The 14,771-nt window shown below is 34.5% G+C and overlaps 2 protein-coding genes across 2 annotated transcripts; both read right to left on the bottom strand.

Moving 5' to 3' along the window:
• Nucleotides 1–9,314: 9,314 nt before the first annotated feature.
• Nucleotides 9,315–13,294, bottom strand: LOC125498986 (uncharacterized). Its single transcript, XM_048647371.2, has 3 exons — nucleotides 13,151–13,294; nucleotides 10,406–10,759; nucleotides 9,315–10,061 (listed from the first exon to the last, which is right to left on the bottom strand). The coding sequence occupies exons 2-3, from the start codon at nucleotides 10,460–10,462 to the stop codon at nucleotides 9,609–9,611; spliced, it is 510 nt and encodes a 169-aa protein (XP_048503328.1). The 5' UTR covers nucleotides 10,463–10,759; nucleotides 13,151–13,294; the 3' UTR covers nucleotides 9,315–9,608.
• LOC104908483 (hypothetical protein) lies at nucleotides 10,771–13,110 on the bottom strand. Its single transcript, XM_048647370.2, has 2 exons — nucleotides 11,502–13,110; nucleotides 10,771–11,416 (listed from the first exon to the last, which is right to left on the bottom strand). The coding sequence occupies exons 1-2, from the start codon at nucleotides 11,602–11,604 to the stop codon at nucleotides 10,971–10,973; spliced, it is 549 nt and encodes a 182-aa protein (XP_048503327.1). The 5' UTR covers nucleotides 11,605–13,110; the 3' UTR covers nucleotides 10,771–10,970.
• Nucleotides 13,295–14,771: the final 1,477 nt, after the last annotated feature.

Below are 14,771 nucleotides of genomic sequence, written 5' to 3'. Positions count from 1 at the left end.
AAAACAACCTTTAAATAGGATACAAAACACTACTAATAATAACAAGGCCACTACTTAACCCACTAATTGCTATCCCACTAAATAGACCATTATGTAGACCACTACTTGTTAATCTACTAACTAATTATTAGCAACTAATCCTAACTATTAGGAAAACTATTTGACTAGTTTTGGTGCATAATCCAACATGTCACCCATATAATTCCGCATGTCCATGATGACATGTACTTCATTCCTCCAAGAAACTGCAGGTCTCAAGATGGGGACTATAGTTCCGATGACTCTTTTCATATTACGCAAATACATATGTTAATTCGGGTATCACGACATGAGCCCACCAATCTCAGCGGGCTTCTTTGGGGTGGCATAAATGTTAATTTTTAATACGATCTAATTGAATTATGCAACTAGAGATGTCACAACCGCGAAGCCTCTTTCATATCTTGGGGATCACGATATGAGTAGTGATCTTTGGGGGTTGCTTTGGGGTTCTGTTACTTATCTGGCGCTAACCGCCACCGTAGGGTATAGATAATAATACTAATACTCCTATTGTCCTTGCTTTGACTGTTGTTGTTTCAATCACCTTGAAGGGTTTAGTGTAGCAAGGATGGATCGAGTCAGGCCTGCCAAAAGCTCATCAAGCAGGCACTAGCTATTGCCTCCATCTTCACATCTCGCTCGCCATCATCCCCCTCGATCGGTTCCCATCACAAGCCACCTGTAGTGCATGCGTAATGCCACCATGCCTACTCTAGATGATGAAGGGGAAGATGACCCAAATCGATAAGCTAGTCGCCTTCAAATCCCCCTACCACCCATAGCCGATTCACATAATCTTGCATGACAACAAAACCTCCAAACCAATCCATAGAAACGACCCGTGACAAGTAAAGCTTATCCTCGTCAACCTCCCCCATGTAGTTATTTGAGCTCACACATGCTCCAAGCCAAAACGTACACCAAACTGCTGTGATCATCCTAGGCCCTCCACTCTAAGCCTCCGAAGCAACACTATATTATTTTAGGGTAAGAAGCGGCGCGATTATCATATCAGGGAGCCAGTCTCTTGGTGATTTGTTTCCTATGGATAACTCTCCTGGGAAGTTCAAACACAACAAGCAATTTCATTGCATAAAGCTATGGGAAACAAAAGGTGTACACATGATAATTTTGTTAATGCAACTAACACACTCAACTAGACACCTTATCGGCTTATCTTGCTTCTTCCTCATAGGTCACATGGGTCATAATAATAGCTATTATCACTTCTACTTTGAAACAACGCTCATGTACGAGATTATGTTCACTAACAATAAATATGTTCTTTGGTTCATGACTCCTTTCACAATTATATCCTAGGCCGTTTCTGTTTGGCTTTGTAAAACATCCGGTTTCCCATGCCTCATACTCAGGTTGCTTATCATGTTTCGAATGGTGATGTCATCATCTTACCAGCCTTCAGTGGCCTATACTAGTATCAACCTACAATAATTGCATCGAACGTTTCCCATGCTTCAGACGGAGATGAGATCTTAATAATCATATAAGCCTAAAGTTCCGAACGCGTGTAGGGGTTATAATTCCCTACAGTAGACACATAATCTTGTCTCATCATTTAAGGATCCGCTGATGAAACATAATGCGGTCTTAATTGGTCCGACTGAAGGACAGAGCCATCCGAAAAACCATCCCAAACCTATTTCGAAAAAGTGTCAAAGTCTTATTTTAAAATCCAATAAATTATTTATGCTACTTAATTGCATTTTGAGCCCAATCCTTTGAAAAATCCCAATTACTTATTTATTAATAATTAACTATTTTATTTTGATAAATAAATGTTTCAAAGATAATTTTTATAGTTAAAATCGGATTTTATCCCCTAAAATCAGATTTTCGGTGTTAAAAGATAAATGAAAATCATTAAAACGTGTTTCATAAAGAGTTGTCGAAGCATGTCAAAAAACCAAGGCGGTGCGCCTAGCGCATCACTGTGCGCCTGGCGCACCATCGTTCGCCCGGCCCATGTTCGTGCATCAGGCACACAACAGTTCCTTTGGAAGGAACAAGTGTAGTTTCTTCTTCCCCCTTAGCTTGTTCCGGGGGTTCTTCTTCATCATCTTCCACAATTAGTTTTCTTTTTCTCACACATCTTCTAGGTGATTCCGATTTTTTCTCTTCTACCACCATTGTTGTTTCTTGAGATTTTTTGAAATCTAGGATTTTGGATGGAGAAGAGGGGTTTTCCATTTGAGAGGTTTTAGTGGTTTTTGTTTTTGGAAAAGGTGAAGTAAGTGAGGTTTTTGCCATGTTATGAAAAGAACTGGGGTTTTATGGCATGTGAAGGGATGTGAAGGAGATGAATATTGGTGAAGTTGAAGCGACTAAGGAACACGGTTATGGGATGAAAGAAAAAGAAGAAGATGCATGTAATAGTAATTATGAAATTACACACGTACAAATTAAAGGGATAAAAACAAAAATAAAAGATAAAAGAAAAAAAAAAGGAAATCATGACTTGAGTAAGTCTGATTCCTATCTTTTTGAGATTTTCGGATTTTTGATTTTTATGGATTTTTTAATTTTTGGAAAGAAAATAAACTCTAAGGAACTTGTGCTATAGGAACAACTTAAGCTAAATATCAACATTCTTCATACTATGCATGTTTCTTTAATTTGGAACAATAAGGGGAGTATTATGTGACATTTGTGAGTTGTTTTATTCCTCCGAATCCATGTTTATGTTATTAACACCTTAATTTGCAATGGTCTTAGACAATCAATCATAATCCCTCAATATCGCATAGAGTAAGACAAATCAATTCAGACATGAGGGATTGGAATAGGAACAATTACTTAAGTTTTATTAAACCTAACTCAAGCCTTAATTGTTCATATCTATCTCTTTGTAGAGGGTTAGTTAGTATATTAGCAATATGATTTTCAGTTTGACAAAACTCAAGTTTAATCAAACCTTTTTCCACATTCTCTTTTAGAAAGTGATATCTGATATGTATATGCTTAACTCTTGAATGATGCACTGGATCTTTTGAAATACTGATGGCACTAGTATTATCACAATAAATAGGAACACAATTAAAGTTTATTCCATAGTCACAAAGTTTTTGTTTTTTCCAAAGCATTTGAGAGCAACATGCAGTAACAGCTACATATTCCGCTTCAGCAGTGGATAGAGCAACTGTGTTTTATTTTTTGGTGCTCCAAATTGAAGTTTGCTTAATACGTAAACACAATTAAAGTTTTTAGTTTGCTTAATCTGTAACCCAAGAAAGAAATCTAACTCACCCATCATACTCATTTCAAATTCATTACTCATGAGATATGAGAATTCTTTGCATAATGTTTCATTTATTGCTCCGAAAATGATGTCATCAACATATATTTGAACAAGTAATATGTCAGTTCCTTTTGATTTTAGAAACAAGGTTTTATCCACCTTTCCTCTATTAACGTTGTTTTCTAAAAGGAACTTAGATAATCTCTCATACCATGATCTAGGCGCTTGTTTTAACCCATAAAGAGCCTTGTCAAGCTTGTAGACATGGTTTGGGAGATCATTACTTTCAAATCCAGGGGGATTGTTCAACATATACATCTTCATTTAAATAACCTTTTAGAAATGCACACTTAACATCCATTTGTTATAGTTTAAATCCCATATAAGCAGCAAGTGCAATTAGTATTCTATACTAATGGCTTCTAGTCTAGCAACGGGATCAAAGGTTTCTTCATAGTCAATTCCTTCTTGTTGATTATAACATTTTACTATAAGTCTAGCTTTGCTCTTCGCAATTGTTCCATACTCATCTATTTTATTTCTAAACCCCCATTTTAAGCCAATTACTTTTTGTTGTTTAGAAGAAGGAACTAGATGTCATACCTTGTTTCTTTCGAACTCATTTAATTCAGCTTGCACAGCAGTGATCCAATCAGAATCAGTTAGGGCTTCTTCATGATTTCTTGGTTCTATCATGGATAAGAACGCATGAAATGCACAAAAATTCCTTAACTGATATCTAGTTTGCGTACCTTTAGATATGTCACTTATTACGAGTTCCACCGGATGTGATTTTTGTTGTCTCCAAGGTTTTGGTTGAAACTCTCTTATAGGAACAGGTTTTTCCTCTTGAGTTCCTTGAGTTGATGAGGAGCTTTGATCAGTTGTTCCTCTTTCAGCATTGGTTGACTCAGTTCCTTCAACTTGAGGAACATGATCAAATCCTCCATCTTAAAGAACAGGAACATCATTGTTATGAATGTTTTTATTTTCTTCATTCCTTTCCTCTTTTATTTCTTCTTCTTCAATTGAATCTGTATCTTTCTTAATTGGTCATACCAAGCCAACCTCATAGTCATCAACCTGTTTGCTTGGATTGAATTTGTCAGATTCATCAAAAATTATGTGGATACTTTCTTCAACACACAAAGTTCTCTTATTGTAAACTCTACAAGTCTTACTATGTGATGAATATCCTAAGAATATTGCTTCATCACTCCTAGCATCAAATTTTTTAAGATTATCTTTCCATTGTTATGAACAAAACATTTGCAACCAAATGTTCTGAAATGAGTGATATTGGGTTTCTTTCCATAATAAAGCTTATAAGGATTTTTGTTAATGATTGGTCTCATCATGGTACAATTTATTATATGACAAGCAGTATTAACAGCTTCGGCCCAAAAGTTCCTTGAAAGATCACAAGCAATTAGCATTGTCCTAGCCATTTCTTCCAAAGTTCTATCTTTCCTTTCTACCATCCCGTTTTGTTCTGGTGTCATAGGGGTAGAAAAATTATGATCTAGGCCATGGTCTCTGCTTAAGTAATCAAATTTATAATTTTCAAATTCTTTACCACGATCAGATCTAATATGCATCAATTTATGACCACTAAAATTTTGAACTCTTTTAGCAAAGACAAAGAACTCATCATAAGTCTCATCTTTACTAGAGAGAAAAATAACCCAAGTATACCTAGAGTAGTCATCAATAATAACTGACACATATCTCTTTTCACTTCTACTTTGTATTCTCATAGGGCCACACAAATCTATATGAATTAATTCTAATGGTTTTGTGGTGCTCACTATAGTTTTGGATTTGAAAGAGGATCTAACATGTTTTCCTCGGGCACATGCATCACAAACTTGATCAATATGAAATTTTATAGATGGTAATACCAAGATAAGATCTTTTGATCGAAGTTTGTCAAAGTAATGAAAAGCTAGCATGTCCTAGATGCTTATGCCAAAGGAGTAAGTCATCTTCAATTACACTAAGACACGTCAGATTGATTTCAAGAACAAGATCAAGATCCACAATATATGTGTTCCCTTTCCTCGTTCCTTCCAAGATGACCTTCTTCGATTTAATGTTAATGATCGAGCATTCTCATTATTAAATTTGACAACATTTCCCTTATCACAGAATTGGAAAATACTTAATAGATTGTGTTTTAATCCTTCAACTAAAAATACATTTTCAATGGAATGTGATGGTGACTTACCAACCTTACCCATGACAACTATGTTACCTTTCTTATTGTCACCAAAAGTCACACATCCACCTTCATAGGTTGCGAGTGAGAGAAACTTAGATTTGTCTCCTGTTATATGCTTAGAACAACCACTATCAATATACCAAGTGTTGTTCCCCCTCACTCCAACATGCAAAAATCAACTAGTTGTTAGTTGTAGGAACCCCTTGTTTCGTGGATTCCTGTTCTTGACTAGGACTTGATTTGACAACCCATTTCATGTTACTCATCTTCACATTTTCACCAATTATTTCAGTTTTTAGTTGACATTGATTTATGTAATGACCTGACTTACAATAATACATGCAAAATTTATCACTAGGTATATCAACATATTTATTTGTTCTTGTTCCTTTTCTAGTTTTTTTTCAAAACCAAGACCTACTTTTCTTTTAGTCTGTGGTTTCTCAATCCATTTAGGAACAACTATCGTTTTGCTTCTGTTCCTTGCAAAAACCAGTTCCTTCTTAAGATTACAGATATGTTCCTTTAAAATAATTTTCTCTTTATTCAAATTTTCGATTTCAGATCTCTGTCCTTTCAAAGGGGTTAGCTAATGTAAAAGGAACTTAGAACAGGCACAAATTCCTTTAACTATGAAATTTCCAAATTAATCAGATAATTTTCATTCTTCACACTCTCATAAGCTTCCTTGATTTTCAAGTTTTTATCAAATAAATCAAAGAATAGTTTCAACATCGATCTCATTTTCTTAAGCCATTCATATGTTCTTTGCAAACTTTAAGAGCTTGTTCAGTTTGTTCACGTTTTTCACGTTCATCTTACATTCAAGAATTGCATCATAAAGAAGATCATAATTTAGGCCTAGTTTTCAATCTAGTCTGATTCAAGTCCATGTTGCTTACCTCAACATTTTTTCATCTTCTTTTTCATCAATGTTTGCCATGAGGCAAAGTTTGTGTTTCTTCAGTTGGTTGTTTTCTTCTCTTCGTCTCTGAATCTCCCCAAGCAGCTATCATTGCTTTCGAACGTTTGCCTTAGAGAAGGGTGCTTTAGTTTCTTGTTCCTTTCAGCAAAGCGTTCCTTGTTCCTTCTTTGGTTTTATCATTTTCCCAAAGTGGACATTCCTTGATGAAGTGATCTGTACTACCACATTTATGACAAGCAGCTTTGTTAGAAATTTTTTTAGTTTTACCTTTGAAGTTCCCGTTCTTCATGTTCCTATACATCTTTCGAAATTTTGAACCATGAGAGCTGCTTCCTCTTCTTCTGAGTCAGAGTCATCTTCATCATCTGCTTTGAGGGCAATGGATTTTGATTTGGAGCTTTCACCATCTCTTGTATGCTTTCCTTAGTCTTCATGGAGAACAGTTCATATTGATTTATTAGTAAATCAATTTTAGATCATTTGACTTCATTAGTTCCTTCATGAGTTACTTCTAGTAAATCCCATATTTGCTTTGCGGATTTGCATCCCATGATCCTATTGTGTTCATGGGGTCCAAGTTCACAATGCAACAATTTAACAGCCATGGCATTTACTTCCATTTTTTCGAAGTCGGCTTTGTCATATTTAGAGAAGGGTTTAGAATTACCTCATTTTTGTCATTAGTATTTGTGACATCGAAATCACCACCTTCAATGACTCTCCATACTTGGTAGTTTTCAACTTTGATGAATATCTCCATTCGGTTCTTCTAGTAGGAGTAGAAATTCCCATTAAACATGGGAGGCCTTTGCGTGGAGTAACCTTCCTCAAGTTTCTCGGTGGTATTCATTGTTCCTTGGATCTTTTTCTCAATAGGGTTTCCTATCTTTTGTGAGTTCTAGCTCTGATACCAATTGTTATTTCACTAGGAACAATACAAGAGGGGGCTGAATTGTATGTGTAGAAATAAACGTAACTCTTTGCGGAATTTTAAACTTAAACAAATAAACAAGGTAAAGGAACACAAGGGATTTTTACGAAGAAAAACTTCTTGGGCCCAACAAGAAGAAACGACCTCGGCCACTAGGGATTATAAACTCAACTCTTTCACTAGGCCAAACAACTTTGTTACAACCTAATTCTACTCACGAGCCACACCTTGAGTTCCTAACCTCAAGTTCCTGAACAACTGTTCCCTTAACAGTTGTTCCTCTCAACTTCACTTGAAATTTTCTCACTTTAACTTGCTTTACTCAAAGATTCCCTCTTACAGAACTTCACTCAAAGTCCCCTTACCCAAAAAACCAAAATACAATAGATCAAATAAACTTAGTGGAATTAGAGTAAGAAGGCAAAGGACAAATGGCTTTTATGAGAAAATGAAGGCACTGACACTTTACTTAGTTAAACTCACTAAATCACTTAGTCAGACACACTTAATGGAACTTCATTAGACATTAGTAAACATGTATTAGTGGTTTGAACCATTATTACATGATGTTCCTTACCCGGAGGAACACGTTCCACAATCATCCCATGATCTCCATGATCATTGTTAAACATGGGAGAGAATTAAGTTACTGCTCCTTAATTTTAGTAACCACTTTGAGCATTAATCCGAAAATCTGATTTAATTAATAAAACCGAAATAAAATCCTTTTACCAAAAATATTATCTTTAAAATATTTCCATAAAAACCGAAAAGAATTTTTATTATCTTTGGAAAAATAAAATCTTTTCCTTAAAAAGATTTTCCTTAAAATTAGATTTTTCCTCAAATAAAACGGTTACCTAGATTCTAGGCATAATTTACTCAACTGACATAAATGTACCATTGTAATGCTTCATCCTAAATCTAGTTCCTTTTAATTATTAGTTCCTTTAACATGATAAGTTCAGCGCCAGTTCGTCTATTCCTTACAATGAAACAAACGATCATTCTTATTCTAAATTGCCATAGTTCCTTACCATTCGCACTCGTTCCTTTACACTGGAACTAGAAACAAAAAGCCTCGCTTTAGTCTTCTTGCTCTAATGCTGCTCCAGTACCAAATATAGAAACATCTTCACTTAGTCTTCAAAATCTAAACTTGATTTCTTCCTTGATTTAGTATTCTTTTTTTTCCTTTCATTGATACCTTGAAATTCACTCACTTAAACAACTTGTTAGTCCAATACTTTAGTTTGTATCTTTGTTCCTTTGTCATCATCAAAACTAGGGTTCAACATATAGTAATAGGTAATATCAACTATGTAAATCAAATTACCAAGTGAGCATAAAATTTCTTTTACCAATCTTGACAAATTGTGTTGTATGTTAGTATGAAACTCTGCATATAGGATGGAATGAGAAACAATTAGATTAAAGATTTGGATGAATCCAAATAATCGTCTATTGTTGTATAGAAAACTAGAAAACCTGATAGATAGACGCTCTGCTTCGATGACATTCTAGATAAGCCTCTCAGCATCAGAGATAGGAGAAGGGATAGACTTGACCTTATCAAAGAATCTTATCTGCAGCCAATAGCAAAAAGAATTAGCAATCACCTACTTTTAGGTGTCGTTTGGTTTGCATAGGAAATAACTTCCTATGAGAATTCTTATTTCATGTGAAGTTATTTCCCTTGTAAATTCCCTTGGAATTGAGTTAAATTTGGTTGTTTGACATTATAGGAAATTGAATTTTCTAGGAAGTTAATTCCCATATTTTGTTTGGTGTACATATCTATTTCCCATGGCATTTTAACTACTTTAACTACTTTCATATCAACTTTTTCTTTAAATTTTCTTTGTTCATTTTCAACATAGTAATTTATTTTTGTTTTTCTTGCAAATGTCATAAAGCCATCAACATGAACACTGTGACATCAACAAAAACCTGCTAATATATTAGCCAAATGTTATACTACCAGAGCTACAAATCCAGCTCAATCTCATCCTTGTCCAAAAAATTACATCAAGCCATTCATAAATTAGCCAAAACAAAACATAGCAATTTCCTATCACCAGCAATTCCAACAAAGCCCGAAAAAAATCTTATATTTTGCTCACATCAATATATCACTTGTCCGGAAGTAGAAGTCCTTGGACATAAGCATATTTAAAGTTTTCTGGTAGGCTGAAAAAGAAGTCAACCTCAAGAGGATTAAGAGCAAATTTCTTTAATGCCAAAAGTACCTCACTAGGAGATAAGCCTTCCATATCTCAGTAATTAGTTTTATCCTTCTATCAGCCGAATCAGATTCATGTTGAAAGCAATTAGCAAGTCGTCCAATGTGTTCCGTAGCGGCTTCCATGACTTCACTAATTTTCCCAATCTTGGTAGAAAATTCTTTTAAAGCTTCAATTGTTTCTGTCCTTGCTCTCTTTGTTCGACTACTTGAAGGAGTTTTTGATTGTGGTGTTGATGATGGAGGTCTAATTGGATCACATTGAGTAGGTGAATTACTCTCCTCTGCATTCAGATCAGGAACTTGGTGTTCTTCTCCAACTCTTGCTCCATCCTCCATTTCTTGTAGAACATCGTACACAGTTCTAGATTCATTACCAACAGCTCTGTCTTTGCCCCAAAATGGAAAAGGCTTGTTCCTTAACCCTGCTGCATTTTTATGGCTCTGTTACAAAAAGAATGACAATCAAAATCGACCATGACTAAGCATAAGGTTCTTAATTGACATTTAAGATACATGAGTTCTTAAGTGAGAAAATCAATTGATGTATGATTTTGTCCAATATCAGGAAGTACAAAAAGGAAACAAAAAAAACCCTTAGAAGGTATACAATTTATGCCTATATCAACTTGTACATAGGCTTTACTAGAAACCCACTGAAGAAGCTTATGACAAATAAGAATAAGAAAGCATACTCACAAAATTGTACTTAATTGATATTTAAAACACTTGAGTTCGAGAAAGCAAACAAAAGCACCTAATTAAGCAAGTAAGAATATCTACATTACCTTGATCCATTCATCCCATACTGCTTGGGGGCATGTAACAAAGTTTTTATTCATCATTCCACCCAAAACCACTAGCACTTGGCTTGAGCATTTCTGTTATAGCATCATATTGTTTCCTAAGATGCTTTACTCTTGATTCAATATGAGGCTTGGCTTTTTTCTCACACCCAGGAAATTTTTGTAACATTATAGCTTCTAACTTAGCATAAGCACCACTCTTGAATTGACCATTATCTGCTTTCCAACCACCAATATCCAATAGATCAGTCATGGCCATAATGAGTGCACGATCCTCAACCATCTTGACAAGTTTCTAGTAGTATTGCTACTACGAGAATTTTGAGGTTGACTCATCTGTAAAATCCAATAAAATGCAACAAGTACAGAACATGTACAAATGTCAATGGAAATATTGTAGAGAGAAATGTTTATATATATATATACATATATGGTCAATAACATCAAAAGTATGCAAAACAAAGCATTCACTACATATGCCAAAATATAGTCATCCATTACAAGTAGTACACTTGGAAGTACAAAAAAGATTTCAAAGCAAATATAATCAAGGGTTTCTAGTTTGAATCCATGTGTTATACATCTCATTTGCTAGCTCCTGTCTAAAAGCATTCCATGTTGCACTTGTTTCCATGATTTCAATATTATCACCATCATTGTCTTCCATGTTATCAACAAGCAGAGACTCCATAGGATCAACAGACATATATGTTCGAATGAAGTTATGCACAAGATCACAAGCCAAGATAATTCGACTAACTGTCTTTCGATGATACCAAGTTGTATGTCTTAGGATACCCCATCTCATTTTTAGTAACCCAAAACATCTCTCAATCACGTTCCTTGCTTGAGAATGCTTCATATTGTAATACTCTTCAGCTGATGAAGGAAGAGAACCACGTTTCCAAATACTCAAATGGTATCTTTGGCCTCTAAATGGCGTCAAAAAACCCTCACAGTTCATGTATCCAGCATCACATAAATAATAGTTACCTAATGCCAAGCAACAAAAGTTGTAACCATTTTATTCTCATATAGTTGTTGTATGACTTATAGAAGAAATAACTAAATTTATTACCTTGAGGAACTCTTAATGGATTTTGTATAAACAAGGCATCACAAAGTACTCTATTATCATGTGCCAAACCCTCCCCACCAGGTAATAAATATATAAATTGCATATCCCGCGTACAAGCAGCTAAGACATTTGTAGTAATAGATCTCCTTTTCTGTTTCTGAACCTAACTTTATCCTTATCCCCTACACGAACCTTAATGTGTGTTCCATCCAAAGCACCTAAGCAATTCTACAAAGGGGAAAAAAAAGAAGAACCATCCATATATTAATGAACCAAATCTGCAAATTAACAATTTTGAAAATAGTTATTTTGTATGGCAAAGTAAACTTACTTTAAACCATTTCCACCTATCATCTTGATAGTTTTCTGTCACTACTGTAGGCTTTTTCAGCTAGATATGATGACATCTAAGAAGAGCTTGTAATACTAAATTGAAATGCCTTGAAACAGTTTCGCCACTTCTTCTAAAGTGTAATTGAGTTCTTCGATTTTTTGTATCATGAGAAAGCGTGAAGAGAAATAAAGCTGCCATTTCTTCCAAACTTGTATTCCTATTTCCTTGCAATTTACCAACCTCTCTAACCATCTCACATAACTTATAAAAACAAACCCTGTCCATTCTAAGGTTATCCAAGCATGCTATGTCACTTTCTTGGATCATTGGCCTAATATTTAGAGCTCTAGCAGTCAATCGCTCTTTAAGTGAATCATCAAACACAAATGATATAGGCTTAGGAATTTTAATGTTTGTAATGGAAAGAAGATACATGAGATGAAGTATTATCTCCATAACCATGACCATAATCTGCCTATATATCACAATACAAGTCGCTGCAATCTTCTTTTGTTTACTTAAAGGAATGCGAGCCATTACTATTTAACAATTGAAAACAATGCAAATTAAAAGATCATGATTAAATATGCATACATCTAGTAAAAGAGATAAATAAAGAGTACAATATTCTATAAAACAAAAAGAAATAAACACAAAGTATAGATATAAGAAATTAGACATGTCATCATGTTCCTTAATACTACTTTCTACCGCCATTAACAATTGTATTTAGGCGTTGACTTCCCAATCAACCCCTAACATCAACATATCTCCTCTGCACCACACTAATCATACTTTATAGTTGACAGTGGGATCAATGATCATCGACAACTTTCGGTCATTCAAGAAAACATCCCAAATTAAGTTTATCTCAATCTCATAAAAGCTCTAATCATACTTTCCACCATCTTTCTTGTCCTTAAGCTCTCTTGCGTCTGCGGCTTTGCGATCCACAAATTACGATTTCAATATTCTATATCTATTTTGTCAACTATAAGTTCCAATTTAATTTTAATTTTTATAAAGGACACATATTTCTCCAACATCTAAAGATAATGAAATGAACATCACTGTATTTTGATACGAGAAAGGTAATTGAGAAAAAAAAAACACAAAATCCCATGTAAAATTAATTAAAACACAAACCTTTTAGTGCTAGAATTTCTTACCCAATTTTCAGATTAATTTTTTTTTGATGTTTTTGGAGCCTATTTATGAGTTGAATATTCGATAAAATCTCAAAAGTATATATAAAAAAAAACACACAATAAAGACTGAACACATATAGCAAGAAAAGGAGAGAGAAAAATCAAACCTTGCTTGTGAGATGACGAGAAGGAAAAGATGGAGATTGCAAGATCAAAGTATTAGAGATTGCATGTAAAATGGAGGTGTGGGTTGTTACCTTGTTGGAGAGCAAACCCTCGTAATGAAATAATGAAGGCGGGGAAAAGCGCGCCTTTGTGAAAATTTCAAGGGCATGGTTGTCATTTCACAGTAAAAATAGACACATATGTAACTCACCGTTGGGGGGGGAGGGGGGTGAGTTATTTCCGGTGTTGTGAGGGAAATTGTAATTCCCTTGGAAATGTGAGTTCCTATGCTTTTCATATTTTTAGTCAACCAAACATAACAATATTTGGCCATTTCCTAGGAAATTGTATTTCCAAAGAAATACATCTCCAACCAAACAACACCTTAATATATAAATGAAGCGCAAAGATGCCTAATGACACAAACCATAATGTAGTATATAAATTGAAGAAGCAGCTAAGCTACAATAGAAACCCTCCAGAAATGTAAATTCTTACACTATGCTCCTACACACTTGAAATTCTCTAAGGCTCCGTTTGGTAGGGCGTAAAATATTTTCAGTGTAAAATGATTTTCATGGAAAACAATTTACGATGGAAAACACAATTCCAAAATTAGTTTTCCGTTGTTTGGTTCGATGTAAAAAAAATGATGAAATGAAAGGAAAATGAAAGGGAAAGTAAGGAGGTAGTGAGAGGAGTGTACAAGAGAGAGAAGGAAAATAGTTTTCCCTTCATTTTGAAAGGAAAATGGTTTTCCATCCTTGGGAGAGTAATTTTACCCCAATGGAAAATGGTTTTACACTCTTTTGCCAACCAAACAATGTAAAACTGAAAATAGAGGAAAACAGTTTTCCGGGAAAACGTTTTACGCCCTACCAAACGGAGCCTAACTTTAATTACATACTTTTGAGAAATCACTAATATGAAATAAAAAAACATATAAGATGAGGACATTCACAAATCATCAATTTAAGCATACAAGAGGTCATCTCATTCTCCAGATAAATAAATCAATAACTCCAATGAATATAAAAATTACTATAACACAGCGATTCATCCAATACAATTCAAAAACGAAACTAAAGATGCATAAGAATGGATTTTTATTTTTAAAATGTACTATTGCATCTTACAGGTGACAAGAAAACAATGAACTAGTCGGCGCTGTTGAAGACGCCGGATTTTATAGCATACCCAGGAGAAAAAAAAAAGTTTCCTGCCAGCTTGCATGCTATTTTGGGGAAGTCAATGAAGATTTCTAAACACTTATTACTTCCATCTCTTTTGTTACTAGTTTCTGTAATTATAGGATTTCTTTTTTCTTATAACACCTCAAGATTCAAAGGAAATCATCACTTCAATAGGAAAAAGCAGCAGAAATAATGTCACGCCTATCTCTGAAATTCATGCAGTGGAGATTGAGAACAACTCTCCTCAGTTATCACATCGACACATGATGACATGCTGATACTTCCGCAAATTAGTAATCTAGTGAGTAATAATCTTAATATAGTAATTAAATAGTTAGTAATCTTAAACTTAATCACTTATAAATTGGAAAGGAGAAATTTACAAGTAACTTCGGCATCATCATTATCATCAGCTTTTTCTCTGCGAAAA

The sequence above is a fragment of the Beta vulgaris genome, chromosome 6 (assembly GCF_026745355.1).
Source record: "Beta vulgaris subsp. vulgaris cultivar EL10 chromosome 6, EL10.2, whole genome shotgun sequence".
NCBI classification, from domain to species: domain Eukaryota; kingdom Viridiplantae; phylum Streptophyta; class Magnoliopsida; order Caryophyllales; family Amaranthaceae; genus Beta; species Beta vulgaris.
The sequence above is the reverse complement of the archived record's forward strand: the minus strand, read 5'-3'. Positions and strand labels throughout refer to the sequence as shown.